The 21,470-nt window shown below is 42.5% G+C and overlaps 1 protein-coding gene across 2 annotated transcripts; it reads left to right on the top strand.

Moving 5' to 3' along the window:
• The first annotated feature begins 1,923 nt into the window (after positions 1-1,923).
• Positions 1,924-20,950, top strand: DDX3X (DEAD-box helicase 3 X-linked). Of its 2 annotated transcripts, none has more exons than XM_082481281.1 (17): positions 1,924-2,068; positions 4,550-4,607; positions 5,684-5,734; positions 11,182-11,305; positions 12,501-12,641; positions 12,727-12,826; positions 13,403-13,538; positions 13,974-14,059; positions 14,688-14,786; positions 14,862-15,022; positions 15,225-15,369; positions 15,510-15,654; positions 15,957-16,138; positions 16,229-16,346; positions 16,776-16,932; positions 17,946-18,070; positions 18,421-20,950. In XM_082481281.1, exons 1-17 carry the CDS (start codon positions 2,024-2,026, stop codon positions 18,501-18,503), a joined length of 1,956 nt encoding a protein of 651 aa, XP_082337407.1. In that variant the 5' UTR covers positions 1,924-2,023; the 3' UTR covers positions 18,504-20,950. The 2 variants fall into 2 exon arrangements, with proteins under 2 accessions (XP_082337407.1, XP_082337406.1); XM_082481280.1 differs by having other exon boundaries at positions 17,943-18,070.
• Positions 20,951-21,470: the final 520 nt, after the last annotated feature.

The following is a 21,470-nucleotide window of genomic DNA, read 5'->3' as shown; positions in this document are numbered from 1 at the left end:
AAGTATAAACCTTTAACTCTGGAGCTGTAGCTGGCTAAGGAAGCATTATGGAAGACCAACGCAGAAAAATGGTAAATATTTTGTTTAAGGACAGAGGCTGTCCTGTACAGAACTGGCTGGTTTGTCTGTGGGAAGGAGCATGTATTGCTCATTTAAGGCTTTGTTCATGGGTGTTTAAATCTTGTAAGGCTTAATTTCTGGAATGGAAGGACTTTAGCTCTAGAGCTCCAACTTTAAGGGTGGCTATGTGAAAGAACTGTGGTTAGGAAAAACTGGGTAAAGGTAGGTGGTTTTATGTGTGAGTACTCTGGAAAAGTTTTGCTTTTAAATCCCACAGTGAATCTAGCTACCCTTCTGGAGTATGACTCTTCCTTATGCTTTCTTGTTGGAAGAGGCAGGAGCCCAGGGAGGAAGGAAATAGAGGAATAATTGCTATGTGTGGATCAAGGACAATCAAACCCCATCCCTTTTTCCCTTGTGACTTAATAACCTTAGAGCTATAAGCCATAAGTGTGTTTGTCAGTACTTTTACTGACCCAAATTCAAGGAGATGGCCCCAGTATTTTCTGTGTCAGCAGGATGTGATGGAAGGGTATGGGGGTGTTTCTCCATTTTGAAAAGTGACAGGTAGCTTAATGCTTGTTTGAGTGGCACTTTACAGGCTAACAATAAACATGAGTCCTAATGAGTCCCAGGCGGGGCTTTTTATGGATGTAATGGGACAACTTGGTAAAACTGTCACTACAAGAAAAACAGAGGAGACCTTTAGCATCTCAGTAGATTTGATGGCTAAAGGCGGCTTTGGGAAAAAGATGATGAATGTCTGCCATAACTAGCGTTGACCACCAACACTGATGCATTGGGATGAGTGGCTTGCAGTGATGTGCTGTTCCACTGGACAGTAGTCACAGCGGATCACTTCATAGCCCTGCAGGCACAGCGAGAGCCACAAGTTAATGCGACTGCAGCTGTGTTTAGGGCAGCTGAGCTGTGATGGGCCACAGCAGCTGAGAGGGGCTGCCTGGAGAAGGGTGAGGTGAGCGAACCTCTCAAGAAGCATGCAGAAACTAATGTCAGGATACACAGTGGGGCCTGCAAAGCGAAGGAGCCCGACTTCTTGCCTGGCAAAGACACCGTGTGGGGATGTCCATGGGGCGAAGCAGGAGACAACTGCATCTATGGGTGAGGCAGCCCTCCCCCAGCCTGCCCCCCACTGACCACAGCCCCAGCTCCCGCTTCTAGGTGACACTCAAGCCGGACGGGCACTACAGCACGCCGCTACTAGGAGGGCCCTCCTTCCCTCGCCGGCCCCGGGCCCCCCGCCGCGGACTCGCTGCGCCTCCATTAGGACCTACGCCACTGCGCCGGGGTAAGCGCACAAGATGGCGGCGGGCGCCGGCCGGACCGCCCACGTGACCTCGAATCCGACTCTTTCTAGAGACATCTCAGTCCCGCGCCCGCGCGCGCCGGGGCACTCTCGCGAGCACGCCGAACAAAAGGCGAAGGCGACGGGGGGGGGGGTCGTGATCTCGCGAGACCTCGTGGTCGTTTCCCCCCTCCACCCTCCCCCGGCGGAGAGCGGGTCGCCGGGGGAAAACCTCGCAGTATCGCCCGGGAGACCCAGCGGGTGCCGCGCGGGTCCGGCGCCCCAAGTCTCGCGACACCTCTGCCTCCGGAGCACCCTTCACTGAAGGCTGAGCTGCGGCGGCCGGCGCAGGTCTCGCGATAATTCCCTGTTCCCCCGCCGGCGCAGCGCCGTCGGTTTCTCTCGCGATAACGCCGGGCAAGGGGGAGTGGGGGGAAGGGAGCGCGCGGGCAGGGGCGGTAGCGTGCGCGCTGAAGTCAGCGCGCGTCGCCGGGCAGGCGCGGGGGGGCGGGGACTATATAAAGGCCGGGGCCGAGGCGGGGGGGGCTCAGTCAGGAAAGCGATTCGTGGTGGACGAGCGGCAGTAGCGGCGAGGCCCCAGCCCAGCGAATCTGAATTTCTCGAGGCGGAGCGGGACACCCGAGACGATCTCTCGTTATGAGTCATGTGGCGGTGGAAAATGCCCTTAGTCTAGACCAGCAGGTGAGAGACGGGACCCGGAATGTGGGCCGGGATGGTGGTGGGGCGTTCGGCGGCATGGCAGGCCGCTCCGTTAACCGGAGTGTGGTGGTGGCTGGGGCCAGAGGAGAGGCGCGGAGGAGGCTTACGAGTGCGTGGGGCAGGGATGGCGAGGGGGACGGACGAGGTTCCCGGCGCGGGACTTGCTTCGCTTGTCGGTCCCCAACGGTTACGTTATGACCCCCCCCCCCCTCCCCCGCTTTCATCCCCTCTCCCCAGCGTGGCCTGTTTGTGGCGTATTCGGTTGTTGCGCAGTTTCCGCCTTGAGGCGGCTCCGCGCCGGGGAGGGGGTTCGGAAGGGGTGGGGGGTGGGAGGTGCGGCGCGGGAAGGACGGGACCACTACCGCCGCCTGAGCCGGGATCTGCGCCTGCCCCCGCGGCCTGCTCGCCACGCTCTAGGCCCGGCTTTTGTGTGGCGACGAGCGACGATGGTAAGGCTGGCTGCCGGCACCCCTGGCGGCGGCGGCGGGAACGGCCCCGCGCTGGGCGGGGGGGAGGAGGGGGAGGGAGCCCGAGGGGGAGGGGGGCATTGAGAAAGCCGCGATAAATGGCGGCCATTGTGCCTCTGACGGGGCGAGGCGGGGGCGGGGGAGGAGGGCGCTTTGTGTCGGCGCCCCCTTCCCCGGGGAAGGGCTGGGGGAGGGGGCGATGGCGGCAGCCTTTGTTCGAGCTGCGTCAGCAGAGCCCGGCGGCGGCGGCCTTTCCCGCTCTTTCCTCCGGTGCCTGCGGGCCCCGGTGACGCAGTTGGGCCTGGACGAGGAGCGCCTCAACCGGCATGTGTCCGGGCGGCTCCCGGGCCCGCGATGTTGTTGTTCTCCCCTTTCTTCCCCCCCCGCGCCCCCCTCCCCCCCAGATGGGCGGAGCCAGGCGCAGGCCCCTGCCCAATGTGGAGGGAATAGATGGTTATCTAATCCCGGGGTGGGGGCAGGGAAGAGGCCCTTGTGTTGTAGCGAGACCCAGGGCGGGCAGCTGGCGTGGCAGGGCAGCGCTAGTCCTCGGCGCCTTGTAGGCTTCGGGCGGCCGCTCCTGTGGAGTCTTCGGCGAAGTAGGTCAGGGAGCCGGTCCTCCCTTCCTCCCCCTCCTCTCCGCTCCCCCCCCCCCCCCCTCCCCCTCACCGGTAGCACGTGACGGGTGCCGGCTGCCGGATTAGCCGGGCGGCTGCGGCTGCTCCCTGCTGCGCCGAAAATCCTAACCCGCAGTGCCGGCTGCACCGCCGCACTGAGATGGCGGCCGCGCCGGGCTTCGTAGCTGCGCCATCTCCGAGATCGGATTTCGGCAAGTGTTGCCCCCAACGGTGGAAACGGTGGGGGTCCGATGCGAGAGGATTTACGCATCGCTTCTGTTGACTGCTTCTGGAGAGGCCGCTTTTACTTGGTAGAGAGTCTTTGGCTTTTGATGGCTGTTAAAGTAAGAATTATTCTTTAGCCTTCTGCGGATGCTTGGATCAACTAAAGAGATCAGTTTTTAAGTAGTTGCTTTAAAGAGGATGATACATGACCTACCGTGGGAGGATTTTTCAAGAATCTGGCAGCACACAATTGAACAACTAGAAGGACAGTGCATTGGCATCTTTGCTCTGGATTGATCCAGGACATGTTGGAAGACACTTTTGTGCAATCGATCTTGCATAAAATTTAGTTGTACTTAAAGATGTCTTATTCCCAAATAAGTTTCTAATCTTGCCGTGCAGGTAAACAACTGTAATAAGCTGGTGTTTAAACTTAGTGAGTTGCCCACTGCTTTCTGCTGAAATGAGTCCATAGTGTGTTTTACCTAAAACATGAGTTACATGCTAGTGGTGCCTGAAATGAAATACCTCTTGGTGGACTTTACTGAGAGACTGAAGGCAGTAAATACAGTTTTAGAAAAGCAAACCAAAAATTCTATTTGCCAAAGTAATTGTAGGAAGAAGTCACCTGATGTTTTGTGAACAGTAGCTGCTTGAAACATGAAGACTATGTCTCAGTAGTGTTAATGTAAAGAAGTAGCTGAGCCTCTGCAAGCAAAGCGCCCGAGTGATTTAGTATGATTTGGCCTCCAGTCTCTGTAGACCTTAAAAAAAAAAAAAAAAAAAAAAAGCCATTGATCTCAATCTGAGTGCATTTGAGTAGACTGAAAGACTATTTTAAAGGGCTGTTTAGCCCGCATGTAGTCCATGAAGCAAAGTGGTATTTCATTTGGTAGGTGTAAGAGTTCTGGCCTTGCTGCCTGTGTGGTGCATGTTTATTGGTGGATATGAAGACACTTAAGGATGGCATAGCCTTGAGTAATAACAGTGGTTTTGATGGTTCTACTTTACAGGAGATGTAACTGACAGTATAAACAAATTTCTTTGCAGCAATAACTTGTTGGAACACCGCTTGCTCTTGATAAGCAAAAAAGATCTTTTTGTATTTTAGCATAAACTCATGGTGTAACATGTTGACACTTTTTTATTTTTTCTAGTTTTCTGGTCTAGACTTGAATTCCTCAGACTCTCAGAGTGAAGGAAGCTCTTCAAGCAGTAAGTACATGCAAGTTCTCAAGCTTACAAGCGCAGTTTGACATAAGGGTTCTGTAGCTATGAAAAGTAGTTTCTGAAGCAAAGATTCACAGAGGCTGATGGGGAAATTGTGGAGGCTGCTAGTTACGCCTGCTTTGAAAATGCTGTATATTTTAGGTAGGACCACTTAATTTAGCAGTGATTTGTCATGTGTAAATTTATTAAGTACTTGACTAACTTGAAGGAACTTGGTGTTCGAGTTTTGTCCCAGATTTTCTGTTGCCTCTAGCCAAACAGCTGAGGCCACTGATTGTAGTGGTAGTGTGATGATCTGTCTTCCAAAACATCCAGTTAAGAGTTGCAGTGTTTGAAGGGAAAAGTTTTAGTGGTTAACTATACTAATCCTGATTCATTGAGTAAAAACTGCATTGTCTGACATGCAAGGCTTATGTATGTTAAGAACAGAGGGGAATCTTCCAGGAATTCACATTCAGCTTTGTGCCTGGTATGTTCCGATTCATGTTGCTTAGCAGACAGATGCTTCTGGATTGTAAATGAAGAATGCTATTCAGAGGCAATTACGTGTGGCTTCTGGTTTGATCTAAGCTGAACTGATAGGGATGGTTCAATATAAGGGGAAGAAAAAATACTGGTAGTAACAATACTGTGAGTCCCAGTACTTAAATGACACAGTGAAAATCTTCAGCTGCTCAAGTATCTGGCACCAGGTTAAGCCTTAATGAGTTCTAGGAAGGCAGGCTGCTTTCATCACTGACACTATAACATCCATAAAGGGCACGTATGACTTGGTTAAAAAAAAAAAAAAGGCAAGACCATCTGTGCATTAAAAAAAAAAAAAAGGCAAGCAGCCACTTAAATGAGTATGCAAGAACTTAATCTTCACTGTGTTGGTCCTCTGAGAGAAGGGTATCAAGTGCTGTATTAAAGGACTCCTGTTTAAAGATGCTATAAAAGGCCTTAAAGCTTGTGAGGCAGACAGTTTTTTTCTAACTGAAAGCTGTTGTTGGAAAGGCTAGTATCTGAAAAGGTGCTAAGGCTTCAATCTTGTAACACTCCACCTTTCTTTTGTCCTTTAGAAGGCCGATACATTCCTCCTCACTTGCGGAACAGGGAAGCTTCAAAACAGGGTATGTATCAGAAATGCAATGGCAACACTTGTACCTGGTTCTTGGCCTACTTTTGCATCTCTAGGAACAGAGTGTTAAAGGCTTTGACAGTGCTATTAAAGGTGATTACGCGGACTGCTTGACTATTCTGTGCAAAACACTGCAACGTAATCTTCTGCTTTTAGTGTGCTATTCTTGATTCCTTTACCAGGTTATAGTCTAAGCTCAAGTTTGGTATCAGACTGGCAAAATACCTTCCATATCTCATTAAGCAATTAACTGTGACTGAAGCAGAGTCTCCCATCTTAACTTGACTAGCTTTGTAATCTTGAGTATCAATTTTAAAGGATTTTGGGAATACTGTTTTTTCTGCTAGTGACTGGGATATGGAAATTCTAGTAAGCAGTTGTTTAATAGGAAGAAATAGCATAGCTTAATTTTGTAAATGGGTGTTCTACACTACTTGCTTTTAACTAGGGAGCATGAGAAACAAAACAGTTAAGAGGTGTCCTTGTTTAGCTTCCTGTAGCTTTTGTGGAAGTCTACAAGAGTACCTGCAGACGGTAATGCGGGATGCTGGTGTGTGAAATGTGAAATACATGACCAGTCTTGGTCATATGTTTACCCAGGGGGCTTGACATTCTAAACAAAACATGATAAATAAAAAATTTTGTGGAGTTCTTTAGTGAAGTAAATCCTGACCTTTATTTGTAAGATACAAAGAATGTAGGTACTGCAGCATGCATTATCATCACATCTAATGACTTGTGTAGATAGAAGAGAAACATTTTGCTCTAATACCTACTGAAATACTGGAACAGAGGAACTAAAATGCTTTCTGCTATGCTACAACTTAACGAAGACTTTAATCACATCTGTTTCTAAAGCAGTGGACTTTCACAGGTCATCTTTTCAATACTGCAAGAGGACTTGTTCCATCAGGAGTTGGGTGGGAGGACAATGTTGAAGAATATGCTGACACATCTCATAGTACTTCTGGAGCTGCATAATTTTAAATTTGACTAGATGGAAAAACCTCCACTCCAGTTTTGTGCCATTAAAAAAAAAAGTCTGTGTTTTTTGTCTTGTCTTTGCATATGTCCAAGCTAGTGTGTTTTTTCTTTTTTTTTTTTTCTTTTTTACCTAAAAGAAGCATGGCCTAAAGCACCAAATGAGGAACAGCCTGTTGTGAGAGCTGAGCCTTTTGGGGAAGGTAGAGGGACTGATCGGTAGCTCAGTGCTCTTGAAGTTCCTGATTACATTAACCTGAAATGTGAGCAGTCTTTCAAGAAATTGACCTGCTAACCCTGAGAGGAATATATGCAGGTTTCTCAAAAGCAGAAAAGAAATTTGGCTTGTGGACATTTGGTGTTTATCTGTAGATTTCCTTAACTTATATGGTAGTTTGTACCAAACTCCAGTTTAATCTTTGGGGATATTGGATGTTATGGTTTGAGAGACCCATAACAATTTATTGTTGTTCAGACAGTCATTCTATCACCCAATGACCCCTCCCCACCTGGGAAAGGGAGTCGGGAAAACCAAGGAAACCTGGGATTTGAAGTATAAATAGATTTAATAGAGTAAGATTAGGTAATTAACATTAGTAGCACTAAAGAACCAATATTGATCCTGATACTGCTACAGGATATGCAAAGATTATACTCAGCCAATTCTATCAGTAGGAAGCTGTGCACTCCCAGCAGTGGACAGCAAATGTCAGATGCTGTGATTGCTACAGCTTCAGGAGGAAGGGAAGGCCTCAGGAGTCTGGCACTGGGGCCCGAAGTTCTCGGGATGGCAGCCATCAAGGGAGAGAAAGAACTTCGCAGCAAACTTTCTGATTTATAGTGAAGTGACATTGATGGTATGAAAAAATCCTGTTGGGCAGCTTGGGTCAAGTGCCCGGGTCTTGCTCCTCCTCATCCCTGCATCTGGCAAGCTCAAAAACACTGAGACCTTGAAACCCACACACCATAGCTGGCTAGAAAGTAAATATTTTTACAAATTCGGACACCAGAGTCTTCCAAAAGTGCAGTCTTCCCAAGTATTAGAAGAGAAATTAGTCCTGTGTAGCTCAAACCAGGACAGATGTGGAGGAATACTTCAGTTTTAACCTTGAGTTCATATTATGACCTATTAACGTATAGGACTGACACTGTCATCTTTTCTGTGCAAGACCAGAACTCAAACATTGCAATGGGCGTGTGATCATGTGTGGCTTTTCTGGGGGCTTCAAGCTTCAGGTTGCAAAAAGGTAAACAAGTCATGAAACTTAAGTTTGATGCATGGCTTGTTCAATTAAGAGAACATAGGCTGCTGACTGACATGGTTAACCTAATGTTTCAAAACTCTTTAAAGCTGTTTGAGTACTGTATCACTAGACTCCTCATGGTTGCTTGTGACAAGGTTCATGATGGCTAAATGGAAAAGCTGGGGTTCTAGTTCAGGCCCCCCTACTGAGAAGCAAAGTGGATATAATCAGTACAGTGATGCAAAGCTGAGCTATTTTATAGGGTGCTTTGAAATATGTTAAACACTTTCATAGAAATAATGTTTACTTCTGTTACTTACAGCTAAAGTAATGATCGGTTCTTTGGCTGCATTAAAGCTGTTCTGTACATTGGCCGCTTCTTGGCGTCAACAGATTTTTTTCAAGCTGTAGACATCAGCAAGCAACAGGCAAAAGAGATGTTACATGGTCAAATACCACTATTATCCAACATCTCTTGATACAGCCTTACAAATGTGGCAACCTGATAAATTTTTTACTGATGTAAAATTAATCAGTTAAACTGTTTGGTAGAATTGTATTTCAGTAATCCGGTAGAATTGTCTTGTTCACATACCATGACCTTACGGAATTCTGTGACAGTGTTAACTAACTATTAATTACTTGTTTCTCCTGTGTGGTGTTCCTTTAGACATGCTCTAGAAACAAGTGTATAGTTTCTAGCTTGGGGTTCTCACTTTCTGCTGTACCTGGTGACAATATAGTAAGTCATAGATGCCATTAAAGTTGCACAATGGGCTTACTCGCAGCTAAGTAAGAAATTGCTTAAGGCAGTGCACTTAATACTTTAAAAATAGCTGTTCATGAAGACCTGAGCACTTTTATGATTTCAGTAAGTGTTGACTAGATCTAAGGGATCTAGATTATATCTGTTTAAACAGATTATATCTGTTTAAAACTCCTACAATGCTTTCTTCAGTTTACTCTTTTGATATGTCTGCAGATCTGTTTCTAATGTAATACTAATCTGTTAGCTTTGTACATGGGAACAAGGCAGAACAGAACTGCAGGAAATAAGAGAATGCATAAAAATATGTCCGTAGTTTACTTAAAGGCGGTTCTGTTTTTCAGCTGTTAAAAGCTGCATTATATGGAGCTCAGTATGCAGGGCTGAAGTGTCTTGCTTTGGTGAGCTTGCTGTCATGCCATTTTCTTGCTAAACTTCCTGGAAGTTGCTCTTGGATATTTAAAGTCTAATCTGATCTACAAAATGATGTTAAAACTTATTTTGAGGCTCTTTCCAACGTAAAGGATTCTATGATTCTAACTATTTTCCCCATCTTTAAAAAGCTGATGATAGCTGATGCATGTGTCAGCTTTTGAAATAAGCTGGTAATGATTGGTGATGGAGCATTATAAAATGCAAATTAAAATGCTAATTGAGGAGAAGCATTGACAATTCTACCACTCTTCATAGGTGAAAGAACTACAGAGTTGTTCTGGAAGTTAGTTAAATCACTGAACTCAACTCTAAACTTAATCCCTTTGAGAAATATGTCCTGGATGGAATCCATACAGGTTTTTACTTAGGGAAAAAAAAAAAAAGGCAAGCCTTGTTCTAAGGAATTTTCTGATACTGACTTCTTTCTGAATTTTGACTCCTTTCTGGAGCTGTTCAGACTTGGTAGAAGATCTTCATGTAGTACAGAGCCCAGTTTTTCACTAATAAGAAACTACATCTGTATCTTCCTGAAGATTGTTCTGTCAGTACTGCTGCTGTTAGATATCTTGGCAGGATGACATACGTCAATATTTCTAGTGTGGTTTGAAAGTTGCTCATACTAAAATCTGGGTTTAGATGCCTTTTAAACAAGCTACAGATAACTTTGTCGTGTGTTAATGAAGTGATTATGGTATTCCTGATCTTCTATTAGTAGCCTCTCTGTGTGAAGTTAATTTATCCTTAAAGACTAAAGTTACTTAAAGGACTAGGGAGGTCTTGAAGTATTCTTTGGTCTTGTGTGCTAAAACTTAATGTGTGGATTATTTTTGTTGTCTGCTTCAGTTAGCCAGACCAAATGTGTTGTAGTTATCACAGTGTTATTTAAAGTTCTCTTGTGACTAGTGCATGTCTGGATTCTGGGGAGTAGAATTAGTAGGGAGGAAGGGGAGTGACACTATCTAGAGAACATCTAACAAGGTGAAGGGTAATTCTTGTAGGAAAGGTTTTTCTGAGACACAGGGCTGAGAGCAACCTCTTTCTTTAATTTTGTTTTGTGATTGCTTTTATTGTCTGGTGTATAGGTCTTGCTCCACTTTTGTGCTGTGGAGATGGCAAAAGTGTGTTCGCTAATAGGAGTGACACTATTTGTTTATCTGTTCAATTATTTCACTTATTCTCTGCCAGAATCCCATAGCTGAGACTATGGTTGGGTCATGTTTTCAAACTTGTGAAGGAACTCTGAATCAAAATTTGTAAGTTCTTGGTCTAGTACCAAAGCACTGTTTAATGTTCTATGTTTCTGCCTACCTCCCAACCCCTGGTAGCTGAATAAATGAGGCTTTTTATTTCATGGTGTTGGCAAGCTGATGTACTTTCTATTTTACTTGGTCCTTTTTCTTAGAGTTGGCATTCCTAAGTAAGCATCTACTGTAGATAGGTGTAAAAGTGCTATGGAAAAATTAAGTGGGGTAATTCATTAAGAACTCCGTATTCCTTATTTCTGCATGGTGCTGTTAATTTGTTGCAGATTAGATTGCTCTGTGTACTCGCAGTATGAAAAAACATTCTAACTTACATACGGATTTCTAATGCAAGGGCTAATACTGTTTATTGATCTCTACCAGAGGCCTTGTTAACCTTACAAAAAAAATTAAATGCATCGTCAAGGATGTGTGTTGAAGTCAGAGAGATAATGTAGGCTTGGCAAGACTTAGTGTTTTAATGTTTTTCTGACACCTGTCTATAGGCAACTTGCATGTTATCATTAAGGCAAGTGCAGTGCTTTAGAGAATAATGTGCTTGTTACGTGAATGGAGGGGTTTCAGAAAGTTCTGATAAGCAATGAGAGATGCCTAGTCACTACTTGGATAAGTCTTAACATCTGTATATCTTCTGTTCTTGAAGGACTGCCTGCCTTTCAGTCCTTCCAGTGAAGACTTAATGGGCAGAACCTTGGCTTTTCCTCTAAAAGCTTAGACTGTAATGTATGGCTAAAATATCTTTCTCTATTAGGTTTTGATAGTGGTGGCTGGAGTTCTAGCAGAGACAAGGATGCATATAGCAGCTTTGGTGCACGGTCTGACCGTGGAGCAAAATCAAGCTTCTTTGACCGTGGAAATGGATCAAGAGGAGGAAGGCAAGTACTTATTTGTCTGGGTGGTGCATATGAAGTCTGTTTAGTGTTCTAGTAGTACACCTGTAGTCTTGATAGTAAAATTGTAATTCTAGGTTAAGTGTGAAAAACGGCGTAAGGTAGGAGGAACCTGGGAGGGGAGGATAGAGTGAGATGCCTTTGCTTTTAAAGCAAAGTTCAAGGATGGGAAATTTGCATGTTTTGAAAATTGTGCCCCGTGATCCACCACCAGTCACTCACTGTAGCTATAATGACTTGCCGACCTAACCATTTCACCCAAAAAGTGCTAGATGGGTGGCTACTTCCAGAAAAATCATGAAGAGCTGTTGAGAGCACATAAAATACATCAAAATGGATTTTTATTTTTTTATTTCAGTATTATTTTTTTCCTTGTTTAAAAAGTATAGTTAATAAAACTGGGTGAGACTCTTGCAGGTTCTCTACCTTACTTGATCAGTCTTACACACATCATGCGTTGTATGCACAAGTGTGGTGAGAGTGACCTTTATCGACTAGTAAAGCTGACGCTAGTCCTGTATCCAGACTTATCTCAAACATGATTTACCAGACCAAAAACTAAACAGTTGAGGTAAGGACTTTTTCCACCTTCTTTCCAAGTCAGTAATACAGGTGAGCTCCCTCTTTAAAAAATAATAATGTGACATGTGATTGAGGTATTTAGTGTGGTCACATGTGTGGTGGGGGAATAAAGGAACAAATTGCAGCACTTGAGGGTTTTATCTGGATGTGGGAAACCTATGTAAAATTAAGCACAGAGAAAGGGGGGAGTACCAAACAATGTCTTAAACAGGTTTAAGTGGAGCTACCTACAAAAAATTGCAAAGATCAAGCAACTTGAATTGTAGCTCTGTTGGCAGATAACTGATTCTTTACATGTGTTACACTTGACCAACCAAAAACTTTGGTACGAGGTTCGGTGTGGTAAGCTAAACTGAGCTGTGAAATCACAACAGACTCTTCTGTCTGAAGAATAACATGACTTAGTCTAATGGCTGGGACTAAACTCTTCAGTTGATGGGTCCAGAAGCAAGTACAGATAATCTTGTGACTTTGAATTGTTCTACAGTTATATATGTAATACACAGAGCATACGCTACTAGGTTATTACAGCTTTAATTTGCATGTCAAAAAATCCTGTTGCCTGGGAACAGTGGCCTGATATTCTTGCTGTGTTTAGATATGAAGAACGTGGAAGAGGTGGTGACTATGATAGGAGCGGCTTTGGTAGATTTGACCGTGGTGGGAATAGCCGCTGGTGTGACAAATCAGATGAAGATGACTGGTCAAAGCCTCTTCCCCCAAGTGAACGCTTGGAACAGTAAGTAATGGAACAGTGTGAATTCACATGACAGGGTTGGTTGATAAGTCTTAGCAAGTAAAATACTTTCTCTTCTGTTTTTTAGAGAGCTCTTTTCAGGAAGCAATACTGGCATTAACTTTGAGAAATATGATGACATTCCTGTTGAAGCAACAGGCAGCAACTGTCCTCCACATATTGAAAGCGTAAGTTGTTGTGTGTTTTTTTTTTTTTTAAAATCTAGTTTGCTGATGCATCTAATAGTGACAGTTTTGCATGTGAAACTTGATGTCATGCTGTCTTGAGTTTATGGAGGAAAGAAAGTACTGTCTTGCCTTCCTACAGCTAAGCTGTTTGGCAGAGGAGGGTTGCATATGATGATAAACTAAGACATGGAGAAGTTGTGTAAGCTTGTTCAGTTAACACTTGTGGCTCACTTAACTATGTGACCTGTCTTTAAACGTGTGAAGAAGTAGAAGTGCTTGGAGGTGCTGGTTTGGAGCAACTGTGTAAGCATAAGCATTGCATTGTGCCAAGCATAGTATGCTGGTGTAGTCTGCCCTTCAGGCTTGGCTGGCTCTTTATAACTCACTCATGTCACTGGACTACGTAGATACCAGACTCTTGGTAACTAGCTCCTGAGTATCTGTAAACTTAATAGGCAAGTTCTGTAGGAAGAGCTAAAACAAAAGCTGCTTTACAAATGAATTCTTAAACTGAGTGGTGTGTTCCATGGTGGCTGAAGGGAAGCATCTGCATCTTTATTTTTAAATATTTTACAGTTCAGTGATGTTGACATGGGAGAAATTATTATGGGAAACATTGAGCTCACACGCTACACCCGTCCTACTCCAGTCCAGAAACATGCAATACCTATTATTAAAGAAAAGAGAGACTTGATGGCCTGTGCTCAGACAGGTAAGTTAGTAACTTTTTACTGCTTAGTCTCTCTCAATAGGAGTAGGGTCTTGTATTTCTCAAGCTGCAGGTAAGAGGTCCATAAGGTAGTACAACTTTCTCTTCAGAGTATGCTGAAATATCTGTGGTGTTGGAAATAATTAGCTTTAGAGTCTTGGAACTGCTTTAGGTGTGGCTGTACTGGATTTACTGTGTTTGTCTTGAGATAAATGTTCATGGCTTAAATCACATTTACTTCAGGGTTTTGTGGTGCTAGGTGGTAAGTCTTTTGTAGAGAACCTCTACTACCTGAGGAGTGCTCTCCAATGGCATAGGTAGTATCCATATACTAGTGCAGAGGTTACTGAAGAATATGCTAGTGATGCAATATTAGTGCTGTGGTTGACAGTGCAGTCACTTTAAAAATATTAGTAATATTGACTTATGTCCTTACAGGGTCTGGGAAAACAGCTGCATTTCTTCTACCAATATTGAGCCAGATCTATGCAGATGGCCCTGGTGATGCCTTGAGAGCTATGAAGGCAAGTATTTAAATACCTAGTCCTGGAAAAGCTATGACCAATGTGTATTTTTTTTCCCCACATCCTGAGGTCTGCTGCTGAACACCATAGCTGAGCTTAAATGTCATGTTATTTTGGGTATGATAAGCAAGCTTCTCAACTTCTAGAAGACTTCAGCTGTTTCCCTTGAAAAATACAAGCTGTGGAACGTCTTTTTCCTACCTAAAGAGTTGATTTGTGTAACAGTCTAGAGAAGATTGTTCATGAGTATTTTTGTTGTTGTATAAGCTTCAAAGATGCTTCCCTTGCTACAAAGAAAAAGCTATGTTGTAGTGACTTTAGGATAAGAAGTAACAGCTTTTATGACTTACTTCTCTGCTGCTTAAGTAACAAATGACAGTGCAGGTTGTAGAGACCAAGCTTGTGCAGGTATTTTGGTGTTAACATATTAACCAACAGCTGAATTTTGGGTACTGTAGTAGGGCAGAGTCTTCAGATGCAGTGCTTAAAACAAGTTGGCTTTCAGGCATGCTTTTTCTTTCTTCAGACAAACTTAGTGACCTGTCTTCAATATTGCCTGTAGTAGCTGTTTTAATTCCCCTTGTATTGGGATACTAAGTCCAAATATTTTTTTTTTTTTTCTCTTCAGGAGAATGGAAGGTATGGGCGCCGTAAGCAATATCCAATCTCACTGGTCTTGGCTCCCACTAGAGAACTGGCTGTGCAGATCTATGAGGAAGCCAGAAAGGTATATCTAGGAGTTCGTCATTATAAAATAGCTTAGGTATAGTTTTTCTTAGAGCTAATTTACTTTGTTTTATAGTTTGCATACCGTTCCAGAGTTCGTCCGTGTGTTGTATACGGTGGTGCAGACATTGGTCAGCAGATACGTGACTTGGAACGTGGATGTCACTTGCTTGTAGCAACTCCAGGACGACTGGTTGATATGATGGAGAGGGGAAAGATTGGATTGGATTTCTGCAAGTAAGTCAAACATTCTTGTCCATATGCTAATGATGCGACAGCTAGAAACTGTACCTTTTAAAGTGAGATCTGGAGTTAATGACACAAGTTCCAGACTTCAAACTGTAAATGTCTGGTGGAGAACTTCTGGTCCAGTGTCTGTGCTGGGTTACAGCTTAAAGAAAACAAGCTTTCAAGAATAACCTTTTCTATTACTATTTAGGTACCTTGTGCTTGATGAAGCTGACAGAATGCTTGATATGGGGTTTGAACCTCAAATTCGTCGAATTGTTGAACAAGATACTATGCCACCAAAGGGGGTTCGTCATACCATGATGTTCAGTGCTACTTTCCCCAAGGAAATCCAGGTACTCTACAAAAGTTCAAATATTTTAACAGTTCATAGGCCCAAATTCCCCTTCCACAAAGGAAAAAAAAAAAAAAACTGAAAAAAAAAAAAACCCCAAACCAACCAGTTCTGGTATTTTTGTTTTCTTCCCTCTTTTAGATGCTTGCTCGTGACTTCCTTGATGAGTATATCTTTCTGGCTGTTGGCAGAGTAGGTTCTACATCTGAGAATATCACACAGAAGGTAGTATGGGTGGAAGAGTCAGACAAACGATCATTTCTGCTTGACCTGCTAAATGCCACAGGTAAAGACCAGTTTCAGATAAGCATATAAGGCAAAATTCAGATGAGGCAAATCTAATGACTCAAGTAATAACTTCTATTGAGTAGGTGAACGAAAGGGTATTTCGTTAACATGCAGTGAATATATTCCACTGACTAAACATCAGTTTTAAGTTGATGTAAGCTGTTCTGGTAATAGAAAATGGGGAGGGAGGTCTTCAGTGGCTTCAGCTTCTTCTCAACAAGAGCAGAGAACTGAGCCAAGTATTGGTCTGTGCAGCTTTTTTTTTTTTTTTTTGCTAACCTGTGCTTCGATTATTTTTAGGCAAGGATTCCTTGACTCTGGTGTTTGTGGAAACTAAAAAGGGTGCAGATGCTCTTGAAGACTTCTTGTACCATGAAGGATATGCCTGTACAAGTATACATGGAGATCGCTCTCAAAGAGACAGAGAAGAAGCACTGCACCAGTTCCGTTCGGGCAAGAGCCCAATTCTTGTTGCCACAGCAGTAAGTGAAATCTATGAAGTTTGAGCCAGTAAGTGTATTACGTGGCCTGTGGAATTTTACTAAAATTTGATTCAATCCTTTAACCATTAGGTAGCAGCAAGAGGGCTGGATATCTCAAATGTAAAGCATGTCATAAACTTTGACTTGCCAAGTGACATTGAAGAGTACGTACACCGTATTGGTCGTACAGGCCGTGTAGGAAACCTTGGTAAGTATGATCTAGAATTTTCATAGACAGCACTTCATACCCAAGTTGATAGGCATAGTAGTATTGATTAAGGAGCAAATTGCAACTAAGTACTTAAAAGAAGCCTGTGTGGTGCCTTCTGTGACCGGAAGCAGGTCACTGCTGTCTAGCCAGTGTGGAAGGTAACCAGTTCCTTTTGCTATTAAAAAGCTCTTGATAGTACATTTAAGGTTCTGTGTCTGTCAGTAAATAGCTGGGGGTTTTTATGACTAGCTGTGGTGGAATAATGGTTTTAAACAGCTTTTTCTTCAGGTAATTCCAGTCTTCTGGATCTTGGTTATAAGGAATCCCAACTTGTATTTGTCACAGCTGCAAGTGGAGTGTGGAATGGGTTTAAGTGCTGTAGTGTATCTGCTTTTGTGTGGGGCTAAAACTGAGTGTTTATTTCAGGTCTTGCGACCTCATTCTTCAATGAGAGGAACATAAACATCACCAAGGACTTGCTTGATCTTCTTGTTGAGGCTAAGCAAGAAGTACCATCTTGGCTGGAAAACATGGCTTACGAACAGCATCACAAAGGAGGTGGCAGCCGTGGGCGATCTAAGAGGTAATGGTCACAACTTTGGCTAAAGGTATACTTAATCCATTGTGGGAAGCAGTTTTGTTGACTTGTTTTCAGTCTAAAAATAGAGTTAGAGAGGAAGACAAACCAGTGTGGTATAAACTGTGAGGTTAGGTGCCTCAGTAGGTCTTAATGTCTGATAATGTCACCTTAATAGGTGCTTAATGTCTGATTCTGTTCTATCTTACCATAAGGCAATTAACCTGTAAGTCTTTTTTCCCCTTAATCAGACAACTAGATACAGCTGAAGTAGGATGCTATCTAGCAAAAATAACTTTAGAACTCTGTGAAAGCTCTTACAGAACAATTAGTGGAAATGCATACCTACATGTGTCAGAGATGTACCTTAAGTAGCTATTTTGATGTTAAGAAGGTAATGCATGCCTCCTGACATAAAACAGGAAAGGTATGAGAGTTAGACTACAGGTCCAAGGCCATTTATAGTTTCACTATGGAAACCTAAAATGCTTTATAAGCTGGTAATACAAAACTATGTGTAGTGGCTTAAAGGGGTGGGTGGAGGAACAACCCTTCCTCTTAGTGTAGTTAACATGGTATGACCATACGAATTCTATTTGCTTGGCTTTTTCTTCAGAAGTATGCTTGTAAAATGGTTGTCCTTTTCTACAATACGAAAGGTGGTCGTAAATGCATCACTTGAACATTAAGATTAAGTTTGGAAATTCTTTGGAGCAGAGGTTGCACTGAACCAAATCTTACCAGGACCTGAGGAAGTAATTCTTAGTGTAACATGTCAAGTTTAACATGACCCTGCTTGAATAGTAGTAAACTTGCCTTTGCTTTCTTGAATACCCTTGAATCCCAGTTAGCACTGGGATGAGTCTAAAGCATGCCAAACTCAACACTGGTACTGGTTGTTGGCAGACTGTAGATGTTAACCAGAGTTGAGGAAATTTCGTACTTGAATCTCAATGTCTGCAGTGCTTAAAATACCACTGACTTTACTCAAGTGTTTGTTTTCTTCCTTTATACAGCAGTAGGTTCAGTGGAGGATTTGGTGCCAGAGACTATCGAACAAGTAGTGGTTCTGGCAGCAGTAGCTTTAGTAGCAGTCGATCAACCAGCAGCCGCAGCGGAGGGAGTGGCAGCAGAGGATTCGGAGGTAAGAAAAACTGGGCAGGCAGTGCTGGCAAATAGAAAACGGTATCTAAAATGCTTGCTATGGTAAAACTTTGGAGGTAATATCTAAATATGAAGTCAGCTGGTGCTTGTTCTGCAAAGTCTCAGCATCCTTCTAGGATCTAGGCTAGTGCAAGTTACTTGTGTTTGATTAGTTTGATGCTAGCTATCTTTTCCAACATTTCAGTTTAATATGTGTGTTTTGACAGTAGTTTTGGGTGGGTTTCCTTTAATAGACTATAAGACATTTTGTGTGTGCCCTGGGTTGTTTTTTTGTGAAGGCGCAAGTCTTTAGTGGGTTAATTAAGCATCACTTTCTCTTGCCTTTCGTAGGTGGTGGTTATGGAGGCTTCTACAACAGTGATGGATATGGAGGAAACTATAACTCCCAGGGGGTTGACTGGTGGGGCAACTGAATCTGCTTGCAGCAGATATCCTACCAAACAAGCTAATATGGAAACCACATGTAACTTAGCCAGACTATACCTTGTGTAGCTTCAAGAACTCGCAGTACATTACCAGCTGTGATTCTCCACTGAAATTTTTTTTAAGGGAGCTCAAGGTCACAAGATGGAAACAAAGGAACAAGTAGCCCTATCTTGAAGGTGGTTTTGAAGACTCTATTGCTGTAGTCAGGATTAACTCCCCTCCCACCCATCCCCACCCAGGAACTGCATTTATGATTTTGTGACTGAGGATCATTTGTTTGTTAATGTACTGTGCCTTTAACTTTAGACAACTTTTATTTTGATGTCCTGTTGGCTCAGTAATGCTCAAGATATCAATTGTTTTGACAAAATAAAAATTACTGAACTTGGGCTAAAATCAAACCTTGGCACACAGGTGTGATACAACTTAAACAGGAATCACTGATTCATCCATAATATTACAAAGAAAAACTTATGCGGTAGCCTGCATTAGGGCTTTTGGTATTTGCAGATTTGAAAAATAAAACATCTTGAAGCATATCAATGCAATTAGTTTCTAATGTGGCAAAACTGTACTAAGTTAAAGTTCTGATTTGCTCACTCTATCCTGGATAGGTACTTAGAACCTGATAGCCTTTAATAAGCCATTCCAGTCATGATGAGATGATGTATGGATACATGCATACATTAAAAGCACTGTTTTTGAAGTTAATGCAAGTAAATACAGCAATTCCTTTTTCAATATTTAGGCAGATCATTAATGTGAGCTAGCCAAATGTGGGCAGAACATTACAGGGAACGTTTAAAGGTCTGATAACTTGAAATAGTTTTTAGGAGAATTCATCTATTTAGACTTTTTAAAAATGCCTGCCATATGAAATTGAAATGGTAGAATGGCTGACCATGGCAGTGATTGGTCCTCCTTAAGGGCCTGACTGAATTTTTGGTCTAATAACGCATGCTAGTGTTGATGTTTTTTGGTCAAGAGGGTATGAACAGGAAGAATTATGCAGCAGGCTTTATTTTAATGCAGATTCACATTACTCTGTTCAAGCTGCGTGGAGATGTTAAACTGGCTTACTGTAGACTTTGTAAAATGGCTCCAGAAGAGTAACAAACAAACCTGAGATCACAGAGGTTGGAAATGTACATAAACTGCACAAGGTTTCAATTCTGCTATTAAAGTGCAGTTTTAGTCAGTTTTAGTTGCATAGGTTTCCATTGTATTTATAGTCTGTTTATGCTAAATCTGGCCAAAGATAAGTATTGTCCACCAGAAAAATGCCTCTGCCACTTGGAATTTCTGTGCTAACTTTGTGGCCAGAGCAGTTAACAACTAACCTACAGTGGCATAGGAAAATGGCAAAAATCTCCTAAAGTGCAATAGATTTTTTCAAGTGTATTGTGCCTTGTTCTAAAACTTTTATTAAGTAGGTGCACTTGACAGTATTGAGGTCATTTGTTATGGTGCTATTTCAAGTCTAGGTTTAGGCCCTTGTACATTTTGCCCATAACTTTTTACAAAATACTTCTTTTATTGCACATTCAGAGAATTTTATATATGTCTTGTGTGCGTGTCCTTAACTTCCAATCTTATTTTGTCTCTTGGAGATTGAACGCAGCTTGTTTAAGGAGAAGGAAATAGATTCTAAAACTTATTTGGGACCATGGGAATGATAGCTGGGAAGAAAACTTTGCACACGACAGATTTCTAGATACTTTTTGCTGCTAGTTTTGTGTAATATTTATTGAACATTTTTGACAAATATTTATTTTTGTAAGCCTAAAAGTGATTCTTTGAAAGTTTAAAGAAACTTGACCAAAAGACAGTACAAAAACACTGGCACTTGAATGTTGAATGTCACCGTATGCGTGAAATTATATATTTCGGGGTAGTGTGAGCTTTTAATGTTTAAGTCATATTAAACTCTTAAGTCAAATTAAGCAGACCCGGCATTGGCAGTGTAGCCATAACTTTCTGATAGTAAAACAAAAATTGGCAACTTAAAATTAAACATGCCAAGGTTTTGATACACTTGTCTTAAGATATTAATGAAACACTTCTAAACACTGATGTGAAGTGTCCAGATTCTCAGATGTTTGTTGCGTGAGTTTTGTTTAGTTGTGTGTTTATTTTTTTTTTTTTTTCAGTGAATGTCTGGCACATTGCAATCCTCAAACATGTGGTTATCTTTGTTGTATTGGCATAATCAGTGACTTGTGCATTTTAGCAAGTTTTATCAGCCAGCAATATTTTTCAGTTCAGATACAAGGATTCAAAACAATATGCAAGAATGGATTTAAACTTGCTGAATGTGAAAATTGAACTTCAAGTCACTGTAGGTTTAGAATTGCTTATTGTATTAGTTTAGATGCTAGCACTGCATGTGCTGTGCATATTCTTGATTTTATTAAAATAAAAAAGTTGAACTGCACAGTCTATTCATTTGTGAAGCGTCACTCTTATGGTTTACAAGATCTGTAGCCCAAGTAGTCTCATTCATGTGCAACTCTAGAAGCGGGTGAATCTAGTGTGGTATACAGCAGTGTGCTTGCAAATGGGCAGCTAGGCTTAGGGCTACAGCTGTAGCAACCTCAAAATAACCTCTTCCTCACAATGTTGGATACTTGTACAGTTTCTAGAGGTGCTAATAAAGCAGGTGTAGGACAGATGAGGAGACCACCATCTAATTATTTTTTTTTCCTTAGGAATACTAAGTTTGGCTGTAACAGCATAATTATAACTTTTTGAACTTGAACTCCCACTTGATTTCTCAGCCCTTAAATGCCAAGAACCTCATCTTACAGTTGTGTCAATTTAGCAAAAGTGCCTTGTAGTAGACAGCTTTAATTTTGACATCTTCCCTGTTGATTGTTGCTAGGCAGCCTCACTGAAAACACATGCAATTCTGTCTGTGGGGAAAAGTGCAGTATGTACCCTCTTCCAAAAAAGTT

Source organism: Vanellus vanellus, assembly GCF_965231255.1.
Source record: "Vanellus vanellus genome assembly, chromosome: 1".
Classification (NCBI taxonomy): domain Eukaryota; kingdom Metazoa; phylum Chordata; class Aves; order Charadriiformes; family Charadriidae; genus Vanellus; species Vanellus vanellus.
This window is presented reverse-complemented; position numbering and strand designations above follow the sequence as displayed.